Genomic DNA, 21,321 nt, shown 5'->3' with positions numbered 1-21,321 from the left:
GCGGATCCCAAAACTCGTTTTCAAATTTAAGATCTTCCTTTTTGAAGGGGACTTCAATACTCGCTCAAAAATCTAAAGGATTCGGCTCTGTGGTGTATTTTATATTCGCAACGAGGTTGCTGTTTTGATAAATGAATTGATTACTTACCCAACGTTCGGGAAGTAAGTCCATCTATTTGATTCGGCATAAGCAACATGGGCTCAGTGGGCGTCCATGAAAGTGTAAGTGGCTCAGTGGGAGTCCATCAATGCGAAAGTGGCTGAGTGGCAGTCCAGCATAAGGCCCTAATGTGGCCAGGGTGATGACCAGTGGGGGATTCATCCATCTACTAGTAGAAAAGGTGACTTAATTGGTATCTTTGCCTGATCAGCAAGATATCAGGTTTATGCCAAAATTCTGTTTTTCCAAATTCATTGGATATTGCAACTCTGTTTATAATTTTCATAACAGAGGTTTTCAAGGAGTGTATGAAATGTATATATATAGGTGTATATATATATCGGGACTTAATGAAATATCTCGTAACTTCATTATTTATAATGATATTTCACGGATTGAATCTATTCAAATCTTATCTTGTAGTCTCATCTATGTGATGAACTTTTGAAACGGATTATACCTTGAACGGTGGTAGTTCAAGTAGTATTCGGAAGAGATATAAGTATATTGGAGTATCTTGTAACTTCATCTTTTAAACTTATATCTAGTAAATGATTATCTTGTGCATGTCAAGGATTTTCAGAAAAATGTTGAGACAAGGTTAGATATATGAGATCACCTTACAATGATATTTTTTATACAGTTATAAACTGAAACTCTGTGTATATTATACATGTTAGAGGATTTCAAAGATTATGAAAAGTATATATGTATATATATACTGAATATTTTGCGACTTGGTCGCGTTAAGATATCAGCTTGGTTCATTTCTTCTTGACCAAGACTTTTTTGAGTACTATGAGAATGCTCATATATTGTTAATTATTATACATATTATTTCGGTGAACTTGTTGCTCACCCTTTCTTTCTTCTTTTATCACACAACAACAGATAGACAAGATGAACAGGATCAAACTCCCAATTCGTGAGCGGATAGGAAACTTTCCGCAGTTTCCTGTAGGCGTTGATGCCATTATAGCTGAGGTAGGGTCTACCAATAGGCTAGGCTTTCAACTTTTGATGTACCAGACTTATGTATATTTATGAATTGTAATAATGGCAAGGAATATGTAAATTTATTCAGAAACCCTTTTGAGGTGTAATGACTTATAGTTGTGGAATAAAATGACTTGTATTATTGTTTGGTATTCATCTCTAAGACTATAACTTGGGGGGTGTGTGTATATCGTGGGGTCACAGTATACAGTATTTGGTTGATTGTTAAGATTGAGTATCGTTAAGGGAAATGGAACTCGTGACAACCTGGATCCCCGACCCCGGATTTGGGGGTGTTACAAGCATCATTCATCCGGCTATTCAGGCCAATATTTTTGAAATCAAGTCGGACACTATTCAGATGGTGCATAATTCTGTTTCTTTCGGAGGTGCTACGACTGAAGATCCCAACATGCATATCAGGAATTTTGTCGAGATCTGTAGTACTTTCAAATATAATGGTGTTACTGATGAGGCTATCAAGCTGAGGCTTTTCCCATTCTCTCCGAGGGACAAGGCTAAGAACTTGTTACATTCTTTACCAGCTGGGTCCATTACTACTTGGGAAGATCTTGTGCAAAATTTTCTGGTGAAGTTCTATCCAATGGCCAAGACTGCAGCTATGAGGAGTACTCTTACTCAGTTTGCGCAGCAACAAGGAGAATCTATGTATGAGGCTTGGGAACATTACAAGGAGATGTTGAGAAAGTGTCCACATAATGGTATGCCTGACTGGATGGTGATCACTGGTTTCTATAATGGTTTGGGGGGCCAATCTCGGCCCATGCTCGATGCAGCTTCTAGAGGCGCCTTGTGGGCCAAAAGCTATAATGAGGCCTATAATCTCATTGAAACTATGGCTGCAAATGAGTATCAAAACCCAACTCAAAGGATGATGCCTGGGAAGGTAATAGGTATTCTGGAAGTTGATGCAGCTACAGCTATTGCAGCGCAGCTATAGGCGCTGTCTATGAAGGTCGATTCTTTAGCCATCTATGGAGTCAATCAAATAGCTATGGTCTGTGAGCTTTGTGAAGGCTCTCATGCTACAGATCAATGTTCTCTTGTTAATGAATCTGTTCAGTATATGAACAATTTTCAGAGATCGCAGCAGCCTGTGCCCGCTACTTATCATCCTAATAACAGAACTCATCCCAATTTCAGCTGGAGCAATAATCAGAATGCTGTTCAACAACCATATCAGCAAGCTGCAAGTAAACAGTTTAATCCACCTGGATTCCAGCAACCTCAACAATTTGCTTAAAGGCAATCATATCCTCAACAAGGAGGTGCTGCTCCACCTTTTAGTGCTGATTTCGAGGAGTTAAAGCTGTTGTGCAAAAGTCAGGTTATTTCTATCAAGACCTTGGAAAACCAAATTGGACAAATAGCCAATGCCTTACTCAATCGTCAACCTGGCACACTTCCCAGCGATACTGAAGTGCCAGGCAGGAAGGAAGCTAAAGAGAAAGTCAAAGCGGTCACCTTAAGGTCTGGAAAAGTTGCTGATGCTGAAAAAGAAAAATATGGAGAAGTTGAAGTTGCAGATGAAGAAGAAAAGCAAAAGGAGCAAGAGAGGGAACCAAGGAAGACTACTGTTGAACACATTCTGCATGAGGATAATACAGGGGAGAAACAGCTCTATCCTCCACCAGTTTTTCCTAAGTGATTGCAAAAATAAAAGCTGGACAAGTAATTTGGTAAGTTTCTGGAGGTTTTCAAGAAACTTCACATCAACATACCTTTCGCTGAGGCTCTGGAGCAAATGCCTAGTTATGCGAAATTCATGAAAGGTATTCTTTCAAGGAAGGTGAAACTGGATGATCTTGATACCGTTGCTCTAATGGAAGAGTGCAGTGCCATTCTGCAACAAAAGTTACCTCCAAAGCTTAAGGATCCAGGTAGCTTCACCATTACTTGCACCATTGGCAAGTTGTCATTTGACAAGTGCCTTTACGATTGGGAGCAAGCATCAATCTGATGCCGTTGTCTATCTTCAAAAAGCTGAATTTGCCTGATCTGAAGCCCACCTACATGTCTCTACAATTGGTTGATCGTTCGATTACATACCCACGAGGCATCGTGGAGGACGTGCTAGTAAAGGTGGAAAAACTCATCTTTCCTGCAGATTTTGTCATTCTGGATTTTGAGGAAGATAAGAAGATTCCCATAATCTTGGGAAGACCTTTCTTGGCTACAAGCCGTACCTTGATAGATGTGCAAAAAGGTGAACTCACTATGAGGGTGCAAGATCAAGATGTGACATTCAATGTGTTCAATGCGATGAAATTTCCTACGAAAGATGAGGAGTGCTTCAAGGTGGATTTGGTCGATTCTGTAGTTATTTCAGAACTTGATCATGTGTTAAGGTCTGATGCCTTAGAAAAAGTCTTATTGGGGGATTTTGACAGTGAAGAAGATGAAGGCAATGAGCAGTTACAATATCTGAATGCTTCTCCTTGGAAGTGAAAGCTAGACATGCCATTTGGATCTCTGGGAAATACTGATCTCAAGAATGATGAGGGAAAGCTCAAACCATCTATTGAAGAAAAGCATCGATTTAAGTTTGGGGGTGTGATAAGTGGCATTTTATACCACTTAGAACGTATTATAACGGCTTTAATTGGTGTCTTGAACTCGAGTATTTTGTGTATTTGACGCATTTTCGAGTGTTTTTGTATTTCAGGGTATAACTGCTTAGATAGGGTGATTTCATCAAAATAAGCCTAAGGAAGTGCTTGGAACCAGTCCCGGGTTGATGTGTGAAGAATTCAGCAAAAATAGAAGCAAAATAATAATTTTTTCAAAAGGGTTGCATGCGCCCGCCTGATGAGAGCAGGCTACCGCCTGGTAGCAGGCGCCCGCCTTGAAGGTGGAGGCGGCCGCCTGGGTGCGGATTTTCAGAATCTGATTTTTAGAATTCGAGTTATATTGGGCTTCTGTTAGCGCTGGTTCGTTAGGGCTATTATATAAACAAACTTGGAAGACGTTTTCTATATAGAAGATAATCGAGAGCGAAGGCAAGAAGATCGAGAAGACCGCTTTAGCACACAACAACGAAGAAGAGGAAGCATACGTTATCTTGTGATTTTTTTAATTCGTTGTAACAGTGGATGCTAGTTTTCTTTATGCTTTGAACCTTAATACTCTTGTGACTTACTTCATTATTTATTAAGTATTTTTATTAGTTTATATCGTTGTGTTTATAGATTATGATGAAACATATGCACCAGTAGCTAGACTTGAGGCAATCAGGATGTTTCTGGCATTCGCAGCACATTCAGATTTCAAAGTTTATCAAATGAATGTGAAGAGTGCATTCCTGAATGGGGAGCTAAAGAAGAAGTGTATATGGAACAACCTCCAAGTTTTGAAGATCCAAATCTGGCTGATTTTGTGTACTTTCTATTCAAAGCTCTCTATGGTCTTAAGCAAGCTCCAAGGACATGGTATGACACTCTCTCTGAGTTTTTACTTGAAAACGGTTTTACTAGAGGTGTTATAGATAAAACCCTGTTTCATAAAATACATAAATCTGATATGATATTAGTTCAAGTATATATTGACGATATTATATTTGGTTCTACTAATGATGATCTTTGCAAGAGATTTTTCTAAGCTAATGCAGAATATGTATGAAATGAGCATGATGGGAAAGTTGAACTACTTTCTTGGATTACAATGAGTCAAAGGAAATATGGTATATTCATTTATCAATCTAACTATATCAGAGAACTTCTCAAGAAATACAATCCGGAAGATTCAACTCCGGCAAAAACTCAAATGCCAACAACCGCTAAGCTTGATCAGGACAAAACTGGTAAGAAAGTTGATATCACAAGCTACAGAGGTATGATAGGCTCATTACTTTATCTCACAGCAAGTAGGCCAGATATTATGTTTGTAACATGCTTATGTGCTAGATTTCAAGCTGGCCCAAAAAAGTCTCATCTTATAGCTGTTAAAAGGATATTTAGGTATCTTAAGGGAACTCCAAATCTTGGTATTTGGAACCCTAAGGGTACAGGTTTTAACCTAGTTGGCTATACAGATTCATATTTTGCAGGTTGTAAGATTGACCGGAAAAGTACCTCAGGAAGTTGTCAGTTTCTTGGAAGAAGATTGGTATCCTGGCATAACAAGAAGCAGCACTCAGTATCCACATCAACTGCTGAAGCTAAATACATAGCTGTTGGAAGTTGTTGTGCCCAAATCTTATGGATGAGGAACCAACTCCGGGATTATGGTCTGTTTGTATCTAAGATTCCAATATTTTGTGACAATACAAGTGCAATAGGAACCTCAAACAACCCAGTTCAGCACTCAAGAACAAAGCACATTGATATCAGGTATCACTTTATCAGAGAGCATATCACAAATGGCACTGTGGAATTACATTTTGTACCCACATAGGATCAAATTGCAGACAACTTCACAAAACCACTTGATGAAAATACTTTCTCTAAGTTGGTTAGTGAACTTTGGATATTAAATCTTTCTAATTAACAAATTAGAAATCAATAACTGCAATTTGTCTCAAATAAATTTACTTGTTATTTAATGTCAATATTCAGAGGACATTTGGATTTATGTGTCATTATTTACTTCTCGTATTTCAAGTATTTGTGTGATTGTATCTAATTGATAAATATTTAAACACACTTATATTTATAAATTGTTTGAAATTAATTTAATCATTGTTGGTTAAGTTATGAGTAAAATATTGCAGCATAATTTTGGTTTAATTAATTGAGAATTTATCAATTCAATGATAAAAGATTCAATAGTAATAAATCAAAGTTGTGATTTATTTGTAGCATAATTTACATCATAAAAATACAGTTTTATCAAATAAATGATAATAATTGTATGATTATGAATAAAATTATGAATTGTCAATAAAATGGATTTTAGATCATTTAATATTTAAAGAATTCATTTTATTGATATTTTTATAGCAGTACATTATTTGTTTTACTATTATTAAATGTTTTTCTGAAAAGAAGAATTTTAATAAAATCGAGAAACAAGTAAATGTGACATCTAAAAATAGTTTAACTACCAACCTGCGACATTCATTTTGTTAGTCATAGGTTGGGGGAGATTGTTGCGCAAGACATTCATGTACTATAACAAGACTAAGTCAAATTGACAATCCTAAGAATTAGTTGTATGATAATCATATCTCTATTTTGTATCATATTACTTGAGTCTGTAAAAATGTCAAAGATTATACTTGAGTATTTTTCTGTAAACAGTCTCAAGCCTGAGAATAAACTCTGGAAGAAGATCAAGAAGATTATGCCTCAGAGAAATTGTGAAGAAGCTTGGAGTTGAATAAATCTGTTTTAGGAAAAATGTTTTAAGTCAAGATATCTACAAGGCACAAATCAAGTCATATAGAGAAGTCATTCGAGAACTCTACAATGACTTATCGAGAAGTCCAAAACAGCTTATAGAAAAGTCTTAGAGATATTGACAAGCCAAATGAAGACATGAAGATTGGAGATATCGACAACTCAAATTATCATTAGAGAACTCAGAGATATCGACAAGTCAAAATGAAGATACGAAGATTGGAGATATCGACAAGTCAATTTTCTTAATAGAGATCTCCGAGATATCGATAAGTCAATATGCTTATAGAGATCTCAGAGATATCGACAAGTCATTTCCTCATGCAGAAATTTGGAGACCTCGACAAGCCAAGTTCACTTATAGAGAACTCAGAGACCTCGACAAGTCAAAGACATTCATAGAGAACTAAGAGATCTCGATAAACCATTATACTTTTCGAGATGTCAGTTCTCTATAACAAACTGGAGATCTCGATATGAAGCTCAAGTACAAAATGCAGACAAGTTAAATATTCAAGATTATCAATCAACAAACGATCTAATCACTTAGATTGAAAAGTCTACAAAAGCAGCTTGAAGAGTACAAGATCAAAGACCAAGATTAACTGACAAAGGAAAGTCATAGATTCACAGGATTTGCAAAGATACACTAAGCCAGAAATGAAAAGTTTTAGAGATAACTTAAAGTAGGATTTAATACATCTTATTGCATGTTATGTAAACCTGTGTTTACTATCTATAAAGTAAACACAGGTCCTTTGCTTTTAATTATATCAAATAGATCTAGAATTTCTTGTAACTCTCTCAAGGAAGAAGCTGAGTTCTTTACTTACAAAGAACCCAAGATTTGTAGCAAAACACTAGCTGGGTTTTAATAGAAAATTAAGTGAGTTTTGAAATATTGTGTGCAGTGTTTATTTTCAGTTAACATATTAATACTGTATTTCTAATCTGCGTTGTTCACCAACTAACAAACATTTAAAAAGCCTTAAAATTATCCAAAAAATATTCACCCCATGTGTTGTATTCATTACCTAACAGTGATCGATTAAACATTTCGTGAATAATGTACAATATAATATAAACCTTTTAACCATATATTATAGATTAAACTAGAGGCATGTAATATGTCATCCTCGTCATAATTTAATGCAATTTTTTTATCAATGAGTAGACCATCACATCAAATCAGTATTTGAGCTCGACCACGCATTTCATAGTCTAGCTCACACAAGAGGCCAATAATATCACTCCTAAAATTAGGAGGGTTAAATCCTTTCTAGATCATTCATATTTCTCATACAATTCATAAAATACTTGAAATACACTTTTATCATTATCCGGTCAAAGGTAACTTTTAATGCAATCAAAGTACAATAATTCTCATATAAAAATATAACAATTTCAAGTCTAAGGACCATTACATCATTATCACGTTAAAATTACTTATGACACAAGAGACATGTTGAATCTCACATTGGGTCTGTCCAACACCATGTACATTTACATCTGCCCGTATTTTTGACCTTAGTATTACCATACATATGATCAATGAGATGTGATCATCAAGCAACAAACACACCAGTCTTAATATAATATTATAGTCCCTTAATAATAATACTCGACTAGGGACCTTTAAGAATATTGATACCATTATCGTAATCTCATTTCTAAGTTACATACATAGAGATATAGAATTCATATCATATTCAAAGAAAATTTATTAATCTAACATTTATATCGCAGTAAATTAAGATATAATAAATTATAAAGGTAATAATCGATATAACATAAATATTAATAACCAAAATATCTTAAACTAAAACATTATAATGTTATCTCTAGGGCAGAAATACTAACGGTCAATAGTATAATAATAACATTTAATTTGATTTTAATTTTGTTTTATCTTGAGACCCATTATATTGATCAAATGCAATCAATTATAGTTAGTTTCATTTTAATTTTGTTTAAAGTCGGATCAATAGTATACTTTTGTTTAACTCATATGAATTGTATCCTTTTGTTTAAACCGTTCGAATTTTATTTTCATTATAATTCTGTTTTACAGTGCTAGGTGAATAGTGTATATTATTTTATTTTAACCTGACGCTATTATACCGATCAATGAATTATCAGTTCGATAATAAGATTTTCTTAGTCGAATCAATAATAATTATTATTTTGTTTTAGCCTGAAATTCATTGTACCGACCAAATAAAACTAATCATACTTAGTTTGATTTTAAATTTATTTTAATCTTGACCAATGATATTATTTTGTTTGAAGTGGGGTGAATAATGCATATTATTTTTGTCTTCTTTAAAGGCCATTACAATAATGAACGAATAGCCTCTATAGGCTATTCAGGTTTCGATAAAAGTAGCATGAGGAACATAATTTCAAAATCAATCTCGTGTATTATATAAAACAAGTATGATAACCATTAACCGACTACCAAATTTTTTATATTCGTTGTGCAATGCACGAATATTTATTTTTTATTTAAAAAATATTTATCAATTTAAAATAGTAAAAAAAATCATATTAAAGTTCAAACAAAAGTTTTTTGCCGAGTTTTGTTTGCTTTTATTTCAGCTCTGTCTTAAGTTGTGTAAATCAAATTTTGACGATTTTACAGCCCACACAAAGCTCACAAAGTAATGTTTAATTCAAAAAAGGTTTAAAATTTTCCTCAACAAATGTTATTCATAAATTGAAGAAAAAATAATTACGAATTTTGTATTATTATTCTATTCCGTCTAAGATGTCTTCATCTTTTTTATTTAAATCATTGAAAATGTAGGATATTCTATTCAATTTAGAATTTATACTTATCTCCGTTATAAAATATTCTTTTATTTTAGATCCAACAACTTTGATCAATTTATTTAAAGATAGTTCTTATTAAATTGGTAGTACAGGGACCATAACCACCAAAAATTTGGATAAAATCCCTTTATGCATATTAAATAATAAGGTTGTAATAAGGTTAAAGGACTTCTTATCCAAAATTTCGATCTTTGTACTGTTAAAACAAACTCAACCGTTAATCTAATATAAAAAAAATAAACGGTTAAGATTACATATTATTATAATAAGTATATTTTTAATACAGTCATAAATAGAAGATGACTACATTGTTCTAATAGTATTTAAACACCAATTGCAATACAAAGTCCTATACTTCTTCCGTCCCGTTGAATTGTATACGTTTGGTTTGGGAAGAAAAAGTGGAATATTGTAAGAAAAAATAAATAAAATGGGTAAAGTGGTAGGATCAATTAATATTAAATGTATAAAGTTAGTGTACTGGATATATAAGTTAGTGTAGTTGAATAAAGTAATTAGTTTTTATATTATAATTTTTTTTAATTTTTTGGTAAGTTTTGAAATGTATAGAATTGAATGGAAGATCTCAAAAAGAAAGTGTATTGAAATGAATGAGACAGAGAGAATACAATCCTAAATATAATAAAATTTTACAATAAAGAACAAACAAATAACATTTTTATTTTTGTTAAAATTATTTGAAATATGTCACCCTCGTGAATGTAAACAAAACAAACGTGAAACGGTGAAAGAGTAAGTATATTACTCCACTTTCTTGAACGGAACACCAAATAAAAGTGGGGACACTCCCTCCCATCGACAGCGAACGACGCATTTCAATTTTGTTGTACTTTGTTTCGCAATACATCCAAACCAAACTCTCTGATCGTCTCTCTCTCTTTCTCTCTCTCTCTCTCTCCCTACAATTTTAATTTTACAGCCCTAATTCTCTCCGATCAAAAACATGTCCGACGCTCTGATCAACGGACTCGCCGGTGCAGGCGGCGGGATCGTCTCTCAGCTCATCACCTATCCTCTCCAAACTGTACTTTTCTCTAATTTTTAACACTCATTTCGCTATGTATTTGATCGATCACAGTATTTAATTAATGGAGATTAATTTATTTATTTTAATTGTGTAATTAAAAGGTAAATACACGTCAACAAACGGAGAGAAAATTGGAAGGGGAGAAAAATGATCATCCTGGAACTATAGACCAAATGTGTCAGGTCTTTGTAACTTTTATTTATTATTGATTTTTTAGTTTAATTTTTGTATTTTTGTTTTAGATTATATTTTGCGAAAATGTGTTTTTTATGGCAATGTAGGTTGTGAAGCAAGAGGGATGGGGGAGACTCTATGCTGGATTGAAGCCTTCACTAGTAGGGACCGCTACATCTCAGGTACGTTGTTTGAGTTATTGGAAGTTAAGTTTTGTTGCTTAAATGTTACTGAAGATAATTTTCTGCTGATTAGTGGAATTTTTTTCGTAGACGAGTTTATGAATGCAGTTAGGGTTAGTGCATTTGAAAGGTTGTGCGTAGTTTGAGTCATTGACATGGCCGTGCCTAACAGTGAAACTGTGTTGGCCTATTGCTGCGGTTAATATGTGATAACCGTAAACATAATCAAAGTACTTAGGGCTCAAAATCGAGATGCTTGTGATTTAAATTACTACATTAGTACCTCACACCTCTGCAGTGTAAAATGTTTGTCAAATCGATTTTTAAGAATGATATTGTATGTATTTTCTTTGTTGTACAGTCTGTAGTATCAGCTTCTCTCTAGTGCGTCATTGGTTGCAACTAGTGAGTCTGTAGTATCAGCTTCTCTCTAGTGCGTCATTGGTTGCAACTCAAGATGCACCTAAATATATTTTGATCCTTACTTCTGTTGTGGTGAAAGTTGGTTCTTGATTGACGTCTTGTAGACTTTAAAGCATGGATTATTTATTGCTAGGATGTGTCTCTCGCTCTCACATAATATATTAAACTTTTGCATTTTGTGAAAAGCAAAAATTTTCAGTTCAATAATTATCAATCATGTATGTTTCAATATATATAGAATCTTCTCGCTGACCATTACTTTTTCAGTTTCTAATTTACCTTTTTGGCTTTCTTCTGAATTATTTCTTCATACAGGGTGTTTACTATTATTTCTATCAAATATTTAGGGATAAGGCTGAAGCAACTGCGCTTGAACGTAAGAGAAAAGGTCTTGGTGATGGAACAGTTGGAATATTCTCATCACTTGTTGTGGCTGCTTTATCTGGGTGATTAACAAATTTTTGCTTAACTCAAAGCCTTTAAAGAACTAGTTCATTGTATTAGTATTATTTCCTGGTATTGGGGATTTACTATTATTTATATTTTATATAATTTACTCGCCGAAATGCTTCACATTGCCAATGCTGATATTAATGCTTGTGTCTGTACAAGATACCTAGTCGATGTACTGCATGTTCTACATTTACAAATCATTTAGTCTTTTTGACAAGTACTCTGATATATTGTCCAGACTATTTATATTAACGGAAAGAGTATAGACACTTTCCCTGTGTACATCTTCATTTGTTTAAGCTACAACAACCTATATGAAGTTTTCAGAATCCATTATACAATAATTAGTCTTTAGATAAATGATTTTTTTTTGCAATTATGGTATATTTTTTTTGGATTCATTTTTTACACTCTCACATAAGCCTTTGCTGATGTCTAGGTGTTTTGTATTGGTGAAACAATGTTCTCATTTCTTGGTAGATTTAACAGTTTGTACCTTCACTCTGTTGTTTTGCGCTGTTGTCTCTTTTTTCCATCCGGATGACCGGAAACCATGGCCACAAAATTCTACTTCTAAAAGACTACCACACCATTGTTCTTGTGCATTTGTCTTTTAAGAAACATGAAAAAATGAATTACTGCAAAACGATTCAGACCTTACCGAACCTTAGTTGAGCTTCATACACTTGTTTCACTGACAAAATGTTCATGGTGTCATATTTGTAGGTGTATAAATGTACTTCTGAATAATCCTATATGGGTTGTTGTCACTCGTATGCAAGTAAGAAATTTCTCCTTAGTCTCTTCACATAAATGTTGTCTACTTGTGTCTTTTAATCTACACAAGGCTTAAATTTGAAAACTGTCATGTACTCATGTTCACTTATATGGTTGCATTTCTACTTTAATCAAAAATGAAATATCTAGCTCAATTAAAGTGATTTTGGTGATTATACTGGTGCTGTTTGTTAAATGCAAAAAGCTTATCAAATTACAAAGGGCTACTGAAGCGCAAAACAAAACACATGCTTACATAAGTAAATAACTATATAGATTTTTATTCTTTATCATCAGTTCGGAAATTACAAATCTTTATTATAGTTGGTATAACCTCATTCATATATTTAGCAAGCATCTCAAAATTCAAAGAGACTATTTGCCAGCACTTCAAAATGGATGTGGAAGTGCATCATGTCATATGTTCAAATTTTGAATTGAGGGTAAAGAAAAGTAATGAAGAAAGGAGATTTAGTGTTTGTTTGGTTGCATATGGGAAGTAACTTCCTATTGGAAGTACTAATATCCTGATATTTAAAATTCCTAGTAAGTGGGAAAAGTTGTTTGGTTGTTGATATAGACATTTAAATTGATAGGAATTTTAAGTATACTTGGTAAGTAACTTCCCACTTATAATGGTTATTGACACTTCCTTGGAAGTTGCACTTTCGTTATTTTTGTGAAAACAAATAACATCATCAATAGGTACTTTCTAGAAAGTTGAAATACATGGGATATTGGAAAGGCAACCAAAGAAGCACTTGTTCCGTGGGAGAAGAGGCTTAGTAAACACCAAATTTAGTCATTTCTATTATAATTTTGTTAATTTGAATCATATTGGATATATAATATTTTTCTGGTACCATGCTTGACAAAGTACGAAGGATACCAAAATTCCATAAAGTGCTTCTCAAAGGATTTGAGGAGAAAGCTCCTTAGGCTGTCCTCATTAGTAATAGGTTAATTTATTAATTTAGGATTCATTGCATATGTATCAAGTGGCTCACTCATTGAAATTTGTCTCAACTCTCAAGTGAGTCACCTGAGGCATTAAAAGGTACATGCTGTTAGTTTTTTTAAGAAACTTTGACCAATGTTTGTTAGCTCGGATTTTAACAACTTTATTTATATGTGGATGTTGATTTGGCACAGGGAAATGTCATTATCAATGTATATTTTTCCATCTTCATGTCAAACAGAATCAAAGAAATATTCAGCAAAAAAGAACAAAGAATTGGCAAGAAAGAACCTTAGATTGAAAAAACACCAACCTTTAAATACTAATATTGAAGAAGTTAGACAGTGAATTTTTGTAGAAACGGTGAAGAAGACGACGATGACCTCAAGAAGTGTATTATCATTTGTTACGTAAAAAATTTATATAAAACTTTAATGTGGTAGAGGGAAACCTTATATCCTCTTAATTGCACGAATAAACAAGCATATACCTGAAATATATAGTAGTTTGCTCCTTTAGTGGTTTAAAAGTTATTGTGCATCTAAGTTGGTCATTAAGCATTTCTCGTGGGGTACAACTGTTGTCTGTTGAAATTAATGTCTTCTAATATATGGTCACTGCGAAGACCACACATGTATAATAATTCTATTCACAGTTCTTGACTATTGGAATTTTTGGTAATGCAGACTCATAAGGAAAAGTCTCAGCCTCAGCATACTAAATCTATTGCTTCAGATGAAGAGGTTCTTCCAATGGTAATATCACCTCGATTCGGAAGTAGCCATGCGGTATGTATCTTCATGCATTTATATGTAGATCGGTTTAATACAATAGTTTAGTCTGGTTATATTTGGCACTGTCTGCAGTCTGCACCAATATTTTTACAAAGATTTTTCCTAGGGTAAATATACAATTAAAGGAATCTGCCTTATTATAATCATTTTTTGAGCTAGTTTCTTCTAGCAAATCATAGTCCTGTCAAGGTAGTCTATACTTGTGTCTCTTTTGTCTGTTTTGCCTATAATATCTTCATCTTTTTATCTTCAAAAAATCTTCCGTATCAATTACTGACAGAAATCCTTAACTCAATTATTTATTGAATTTATAAGAAACACATGAAAGTAGAAGCACAGGATAAGAGCATCGACGGAGGCCTAGCTATTATTGTATAATTATCTTCCAACTGCTTTACCTTGGATAATTATATTTGCTTAGAGTTTAAGACATCTAAAAGTAGTAGTATACATTTATTTTATGTTCATGAAATATCTGAGTAAATTGGCATTGTCCCCTGTAGCATAATGCAGAAACTTAGTTGTTGTCACTTGTCAGTTGCCAGGGGTACATTGGCTCCCAACTCTACTTGATCCTTTTTTTTTATTTCTATTTTTGTATAAAAAAATTTTGCACAAGTAATACCTTTGAATTTTGTTACACTTGTAACAACATTAATGATACAATATATATTGACTTTGTTTTTCAGAAAAAATTGAAATGTGTAGCGAAAATGTTAGGACCTTGTGGGCAGTGGTCACCTTTATTTTTAGGTTTGAGGGACGAAGATGTAATGTTGGATAGTTGGATACTAAATAGAGAGACCTATGAGACTGAGAGTCATGGTAGGGTATTGAGCCAAAGACTTGGTAGTTTCATGGAGAAAAAATATATGGTCACTTGAGGGCAACTGAGAGTATAAGATATAATTCCAGCACCAAAATATAAGATTACAGTAAATTAAAGTACTTCACACAACAAAGAGCTTAAGGATGGATGCCGGTTTAGTGATCAATGATCATGGAGCAGAGCTTGCATATTCTTCTGGCTCTTACTAGTGAAATAATACTTGTTGACAACCCAAAAGTTCCAGCAGCCAAAACTAATTTGTTCGTTATTACTGATAGCATTAAGCATTAGTGTCCTTAACACCTTTTGGTGGCACCTAGTCCGTCTTTTTATGAGCATTATAAAAGGTCGTTCGCTACCATACACTGCACTCCTTAAGCTGCTCCCACATCACCACGATACTATGCATGTGTGGTAGATGTCAATATATCACCTTGCATTAGTCTCTTGCGAGCAAAGATAGATTGGTTATGCATCTTTGTTTCACAAGCCTCGCTCCTGACCATTACACATCGTGTTAAGCATCGCGAGTAGTTCACGAGTTACTAATCTTATCATACCCAAAATCAGAAACCAGCATATAGCCCGAGCTCTCAAGATTAGAAAGCCTGTGTAAAGCATTTAGAGTTGGACAGTGAAGCTCCCAGTCAATGTAGGTTGATGGATGAGTTAAACTTACTTCATTTACATGCAATACTTGCACTCTTTAAATTTCACTGTGCAATGATGCACTATCATTCTTCATAACATGAGTATTGTATACCCTGACTTATAAGATAACAGTTATTGTTTGCAGATTCAGGAACTCTATGCTGAAGCTGGAATCTGGGGATTCTGGAAAGGTGTCTTACCGACATTGATTATGGTACGTGGAGAGTGACACCATACATGTTGCAGTTCGGTCACTGATTGTCTTTATTTTACCTGCAGGTGAGCAATCCTTCCATACAGTTTATGCTTTATGAAATTCTTTTAAAGAAGCTAAAACGACATCGTGCTTTGTTGAGTAAAGATGGGGCAAGAGGTGTAACTGCTTTGGAGGTAAGTGCTATATCTCAGAGTTCTGATATTTTCTTCAAGTTGATTATATTTTAACTTTGGCAACTCTATATTACTGACCACCACTTTAATATGGCTGCAAGTGCTTAACACCTATTATTTTAGTAGATATTTCTGTTGGGGGCTTTGGCCAAACTCGGAGCAACAGTGGTCACATATCCACTCAATGTTGTGAAGGTTAGTGCCTAGTAATATCACTTGCTCTGTTTCTTTATGAGTTTCTTATCACAAGAAAATTCCAAATTTGTTACACCAAAAGACCCGAGGCAGCACTGAAGTATTTTCATGGGTGCTGTAAAAACAGCTGAACTTTTAATGAGTGACATTTTTGTGTTAAATCAACGACTATAACTTCTTAAGAGTTGAAACACGTATAGGTATTTGGGTGGGGTTGGGGGTTTCAAACATGAGATCATCCGAGTAAATAAGTGGCCCAAGTGTTCGCTTCAGAAATTTATACTTATTCCAAAATATAGTTATTGAAGTACAAGTAAAGAAATAGTAAATATCTATCTGATCTGACCTTATTAAAATGATTACGCAAATGATAATTTTTAACACACCATGAATCATATATAAATGCTCAGGCTTAAAAAACTAACATATTCAATTGAACAAATATGGTCTTAAATCCAGCAATTATATGAGACCATATTTGTGTGGATGGGTTTTTAATCTTTTACTAGTGTGATTTCCTTGTTTTGCATTTCACCACTTTATTGTCTATGCAGTCGAGGCTTCAAACAAAGCAAGTTACTGGTGGAGATAAAAAGTATCATTATAAAGGTTAGTGAACTAGAGCAAATTTTATTGTGCTGATCATTCTGAATTAGTCATTGCAAAGACCGGTACTCATAACAATTTTAGAAGTTAATATGCATATTAGAGATGATGTGTTACTCAAGTTAGCAGTGAATCCTATTCGAAAGTACATTCACATAAAATGAGTTATTCAGCCGGGGGAAAGCGATAAAAGGATAAGTACTCAGTTATAGTTATTTTGATGAATAATTCGGATTCAGTTATCAATAAACTATTGGCTTTCAATGTTGATGTAGTGCTAAAGATGCCAATCTCTTTTGTTATCTGCGTCCTATGTATTTTTTTTCAAATTTATTCCCATCTATAGACCATGTGTAAGGTTGTGGTATGAAATATTAGGTACTCTGGATGCTGTAATGAAGATGATACAGTATGAAGGCTTCAGTGGTTTTTACAAGGGAATGGGCACAAAAGTTGTACAGAGTGTTCTTTCCGCGGCAGTTCTGTTCATGATTAAGGAAGAACTTGTTAACGGGGCTAGGTGGTTGTTAATGAAGAATTCGGTGAGTTTAAGATCCAAGACTTCGTGATTGTAGTTCATCTTGTGGTATGCGAAGTAGAAAAAATAGCAGTAGCAGTGAATTTCGATAATAAATTTTCAGAACAAGTTGTATTATTGAATTGTTGTATCAAATATACAAGTTTTAAAGCCGCAGGCAGAAATAATTAGTGGTTCAGACATGTGTTGCCAATTGAGACAGTACAGGTGTAGGAAGAATGTATTATTTTGTTGGTATTAATTTTTATTAATCTAAATATAATTGTTAATGTACTCATAAAAATTATTTTCTAATTTTAATCACTTACCAATTTTTTTATACATCAAAATAATTGATGATGATATGATATAAAACTACTGTAGTAATACTAGTGCTTAAGAATGCAGACTTTTTCGATCTTGAACTATACATATCATCTGGGAAGAAAAATGCACCAAAATTGCTCGCCGTACCTAGCATCTGACTTGTCCAGAATCTCTGGTTGGAAAGTAGTGGGATATAACAGCAGAGTTTGAGCTTCCGTCCAATCGTAGACTAGATATGCTCAAACATGTTTGGGAATCAGAGGTCAAAATTTTCATCAAGGTGCTATATGACTATATGAGAAATGGAAATGAAGGAAAAGTTTGGAGATTTAACAACCAAATATTTTGGTCAGGATAGTGGCAGGTAAGAACTATTCTGGTACTGGTGTGCATAGTAATGAAGAGTCGAGGCGATTTCAAAAGGGCCATGGCAGATTTCATGCACTTAGCGGGACTGTTTATGGTTTCTGATGCACTTCACTTACTAAGCTGGATAGATACATTAAAAGGATACAAGGGAAAAATGAAGAAGACAGCAGAAGAGATTGGTCTCGTGGTTGGAAGCTTGTTAACGGAGCATCACCAGAAAAGGAAAAATGAAAGCATTAATCACTTGGAGGAAGACTTTATATATGTCATGCTGCCGTGGACGGTAACCAGTTTCCTGACACTGACATCGATGCTGCCATCAAGGGCACTTGTTTGGTAAGTTATGCAAGATTCCCTGGATTTTATATACACCTGTTTCTGCCTATATCAATCTAGTAAGTTATGCAAGATTCCCTGGATTTCATATACACCTGTTTCTGCCTATATCAATCTATGTTATCTTTGGTTGTTAGTCGTCTCGGGAAAGAAGAATTTGTTTTAATGTTCATCCATTCTGTGATAAACAAACAGTGATTAAGTACGTTTTTCTCGTGTAGAAAGGTTATACCTAGAGTTATAAGCTAAAACCGGACTTGCTCACACAAATATTGTTATTATTAATTTGCTTGCAGATTCTTATCTTAGGTGGTTATGATACGACATCAGCCACAGTTATGTGGGCAATCTCACTACTACTTAACAACCCTCATGTACTAAAGAAGCACAAGATGAAATGGACAAGTATGTAGGAAGAGATCGCCAAGTAAAGGAATCAGATGTGAAGAATATAACCTACTTGCAAGCAATTGTCAAGGAGACACTTCGATTATATCCATCAGCACCACTATGTCCAACACGAAGCTATGGAAGATTGCACAGTGGCAGGATTTAACATTCCTGTAGGCACACGGCTAGTTGTGAACCTGTGGAAGATGCATCGTGACCCAAAAGTTTGGTCTAACCCTCTAGAATTTCAACCAGACAGGTTCCTGCAAAAAAATGTCAATGTGGACATTTGGGTTCAGAATTTTGAACTTTTACCATTCGGATCAGGACGAAGGTCATGCCCTGGAATCACATTTGCGACTCAGAACCTGCACTTGACACTTGCTCAATTGCTTCATGGATTTGAACTGGGAACCGTCTTAAACTCACACATTGATATGACTGAAAGTGCACGAATTACCAACCCAAAAGCAACTCCACTGGAGGTTACACTCAGACCACGACTGCCACTCCTGCAGTTTACCTATAATCGACACCTCCCTTCAAGCTGTAATGTTAGTGAGACTAGCAAGACTGGTAAGGCTAGTGCAGGCTAGTTGTGTTGACTCTGTTAAGCTGACTTTTGTAACAACCTCTTGTAATAAACTCTCTCATTTTAGAGCCTGTATATAAGGCTCATCTGCTGTACTGGGGAACTTAATCAATATTATCATATATAACATCTCATTCTCTCTCTATTTATCATTCATGATCTCTTTCTGTTTCATAACTAATTAGCTTAGAACTGTTTGATGAAAGTATGATGAAGATTAAGAGTTCTAACATGGTATCAGAGCTGCGTTAATCATCATTACGCTTCGATTTGCTGCCAATACTTCCGAATATCACAGATCATCGAATTATCAGGTTTTACTGTTTCTATCTCCTTCGTTTTTTGCCTCAGTTACAAACAACGATAAACAGAATCACAAAGTTGAGTTACAGCGTTGTCAAATCATATTGTTCATAAGTGTTTTGTGTTCTTAACTGATCGAAATTGATATCTCTATGCGTATCTGTGTAAAGTTAGGGTTTATTGGCAATTTAAGCCTCAGAATTGTCAATTGACAAGTGCGATTATGACTACTGGAGCAACGTATGAATTTGCAACTATTGGATCTACTAGTACAACTAATGTTACTAGTGCTGTTATAAATTGTAATCATTCATATTACATTCATCCTTCTGATAGTCCTGGTATGCAGATAATTGGTATAGTGTTGACTGAAAATAACTATAATCAATGGCATAGGTCAATAGAGATAGCACTATCCTCAAAACTTAAGTTAGGTTTTGTAGATGGTACCTATGTCAAACCTACATCTACTTCTCCACTGTTGATGTATTGGAATCGTTGTAACAATATGATCATGTTTTGGATTCTGAATTTTGTATCAGAAGATATACGTAACAACATTTTGTATATTCAGTCTACTAGAGAGATTCAGTTGGACTTGGATGTACGTTTTGCTCAAAGTAATGTACAGAAACTGTTTCATCTACGTAAGGAGATTGCACACCTTTCTCAAGGAACTTTGAGTATCTCGGCCTACTTTACTAAGTTCAAAACACTTCATGATGAATTATAGTGTCTTCTCACTAAACCAAAGTGTGTCTGCAACCTGTGTACATGTACAGATAATGGCAAACTTGCTGAGTTTGATCAGAATCTTCAACTCACTCAATTTTTGATGGGCTTAAATGATTCTTTTACTGGTATTCGAGGTCAGATCTTATTGATGACTCTACTTCCTTCTTTGAACCAGAGTTATGGTATGTTGCTACAAGAAGAAAAGCAGAGAGAAAACTTTGATGGTGGAGGCTTCAGTTCTGAAACTATGGCCATGACATTAAAAGCTTATCCTAATAATAAGTTTCAGGGAACAAAGAACGTCATATGGAGTTAAGAAAGCGCCAGAGAGTTCTGTTGTGTATGATTACTGTCACATGAGTGGCCATTTCTGTGATAAATGCTATTGCATTCATGGTTATCCATCATGGCATAAGTTGTTTGGAAAGCCAAAACCTAAGCCGGGGTTTCTAAAAGAAACAAACTTTGTGGTGGCCAGTACTTCTACTGTTAATAATGGGGAATCTATGATTTCTGGCAGTACTACTCATACTTCATCGGATAATTTCAATCTTTCTGAGGGACAATGTAGGCATTTAATTCAAATGCTTCAGAAAAATATGTTTGATTCTCATGCTACAAGTCCCTCTAGTACTGGTCTTCCTCAAGTTCCTTCCTCTGTGCCCTGGCATCCTCAACCATCTAACTGTTAAGATAGCAGGTACGACAGGACATTTTGTTAGTCATGTACATAGGCCTTCAGGTGGATCGTTGACACATGTGCTACTGATCATATAACTCCGTTTTTGCACTTGCTTCACAATGTGCAATCTTGTGATACTACTTTGCAGTTACCAAATGGTGCTACTTCTAGCATCACTCATGTTGGTAATCCGTGTCTGACCTTGACAAATGTGTTTTGTGTACCATCTTTTACATATAATCTGC

At 34.6% G+C, this 21,321-nt stretch overlaps 2 protein-coding genes and 1 pseudogene across 3 annotated transcripts; all 3 read left to right on the top strand.

Moving 5' to 3' along the window:
• The first annotated feature begins 10,109 nt into the window (after positions 1-10,109).
• LOC141692658 (peroxisomal nicotinamide adenine dinucleotide carrier-like) lies at positions 10,110-17,636 on the top strand. 2 transcript variants are annotated; one of them, XM_074497568.1, is made up of 11 exons: positions 10,110-10,390; positions 10,495-10,575; positions 10,675-10,749; positions 11,488-11,618; positions 12,352-12,406; positions 14,047-14,148; positions 15,780-15,825; positions 15,996-16,024; positions 16,151-16,219; positions 16,774-16,828; positions 17,204-17,636. In XM_074497568.1, the coding sequence occupies exons 1-11, from the start codon at positions 10,310-10,312 to the stop codon at positions 17,392-17,394; spliced, it is 915 nt and encodes a 304-aa protein (XP_074353669.1). In that variant the 5' UTR covers positions 10,110-10,309; the 3' UTR covers positions 17,395-17,636. The 2 variants fall into 2 exon arrangements, with proteins under 2 accessions (XP_074353669.1, XP_074353668.1); XM_074497567.1 differs by having other exon boundaries at positions 10,111-10,390; positions 15,780-15,848; positions 15,914-16,024.
• LOC141691305 (cytochrome P450 CYP82D47-like) lies at positions 17,545-19,994 on the top strand (annotated as a pseudogene).
• On the top strand, positions 19,883-20,710 carry LOC141691304 (uncharacterized). The gene is made up of 2 exons (XM_074496037.1): positions 19,883-20,342; positions 20,442-20,710. The coding sequence occupies exons 1-2, from the start codon at positions 19,883-19,885 to the stop codon at positions 20,708-20,710; spliced, it is 729 nt and encodes a 242-aa protein (XP_074352138.1).
• The last annotated feature ends 611 nt before the right edge of the window (positions 20,711-21,321 follow it).

The sequence above is a fragment of the Apium graveolens genome, chromosome 10 (assembly GCF_009905375.1).
Source record: "Apium graveolens cultivar Ventura chromosome 10, ASM990537v1, whole genome shotgun sequence".
NCBI classification, from domain to species: domain Eukaryota; kingdom Viridiplantae; phylum Streptophyta; class Magnoliopsida; order Apiales; family Apiaceae; genus Apium; species Apium graveolens.
The sequence above is the reverse complement of the archived record's forward strand: the minus strand, read 5'-3'. Positions and strand labels throughout refer to the sequence as shown.

Coding starts and splice junctions, on each gene's coding strand:
- LOC141692658 (XM_074497567.1), top strand. CDS start 10,310: ATGTCCGACGCTCTGATCAACGGACTCGCCGGTGCAGGCGGCGGGATC. Junction 10,576..10,674: donor CTATAGACCAAATGTGTCAG/GTCTTTGTAACT, acceptor ATGGCAATGTAG/GTTGTGAAGCAAGAGGGATG. Junction 11,619..12,351: donor GTTGTGGCTGCTTTATCTGG/GTGATTAACAAA, acceptor TCATATTTGTAG/GTGTATAAATGTACTTCTGA.
- LOC141691304 (XM_074496037.1), top strand. CDS start 19,883: ATGACTACTGGAGCAACGTATGAATTTGCAACTATTGGATCTACTAGT. Junction 20,343..20,441: donor CCTTTCTCAAGGAACTTTGA/GTATCTCGGCCT, acceptor GTACATGTACAG/ATAATGGCAAACTTGCTGAG.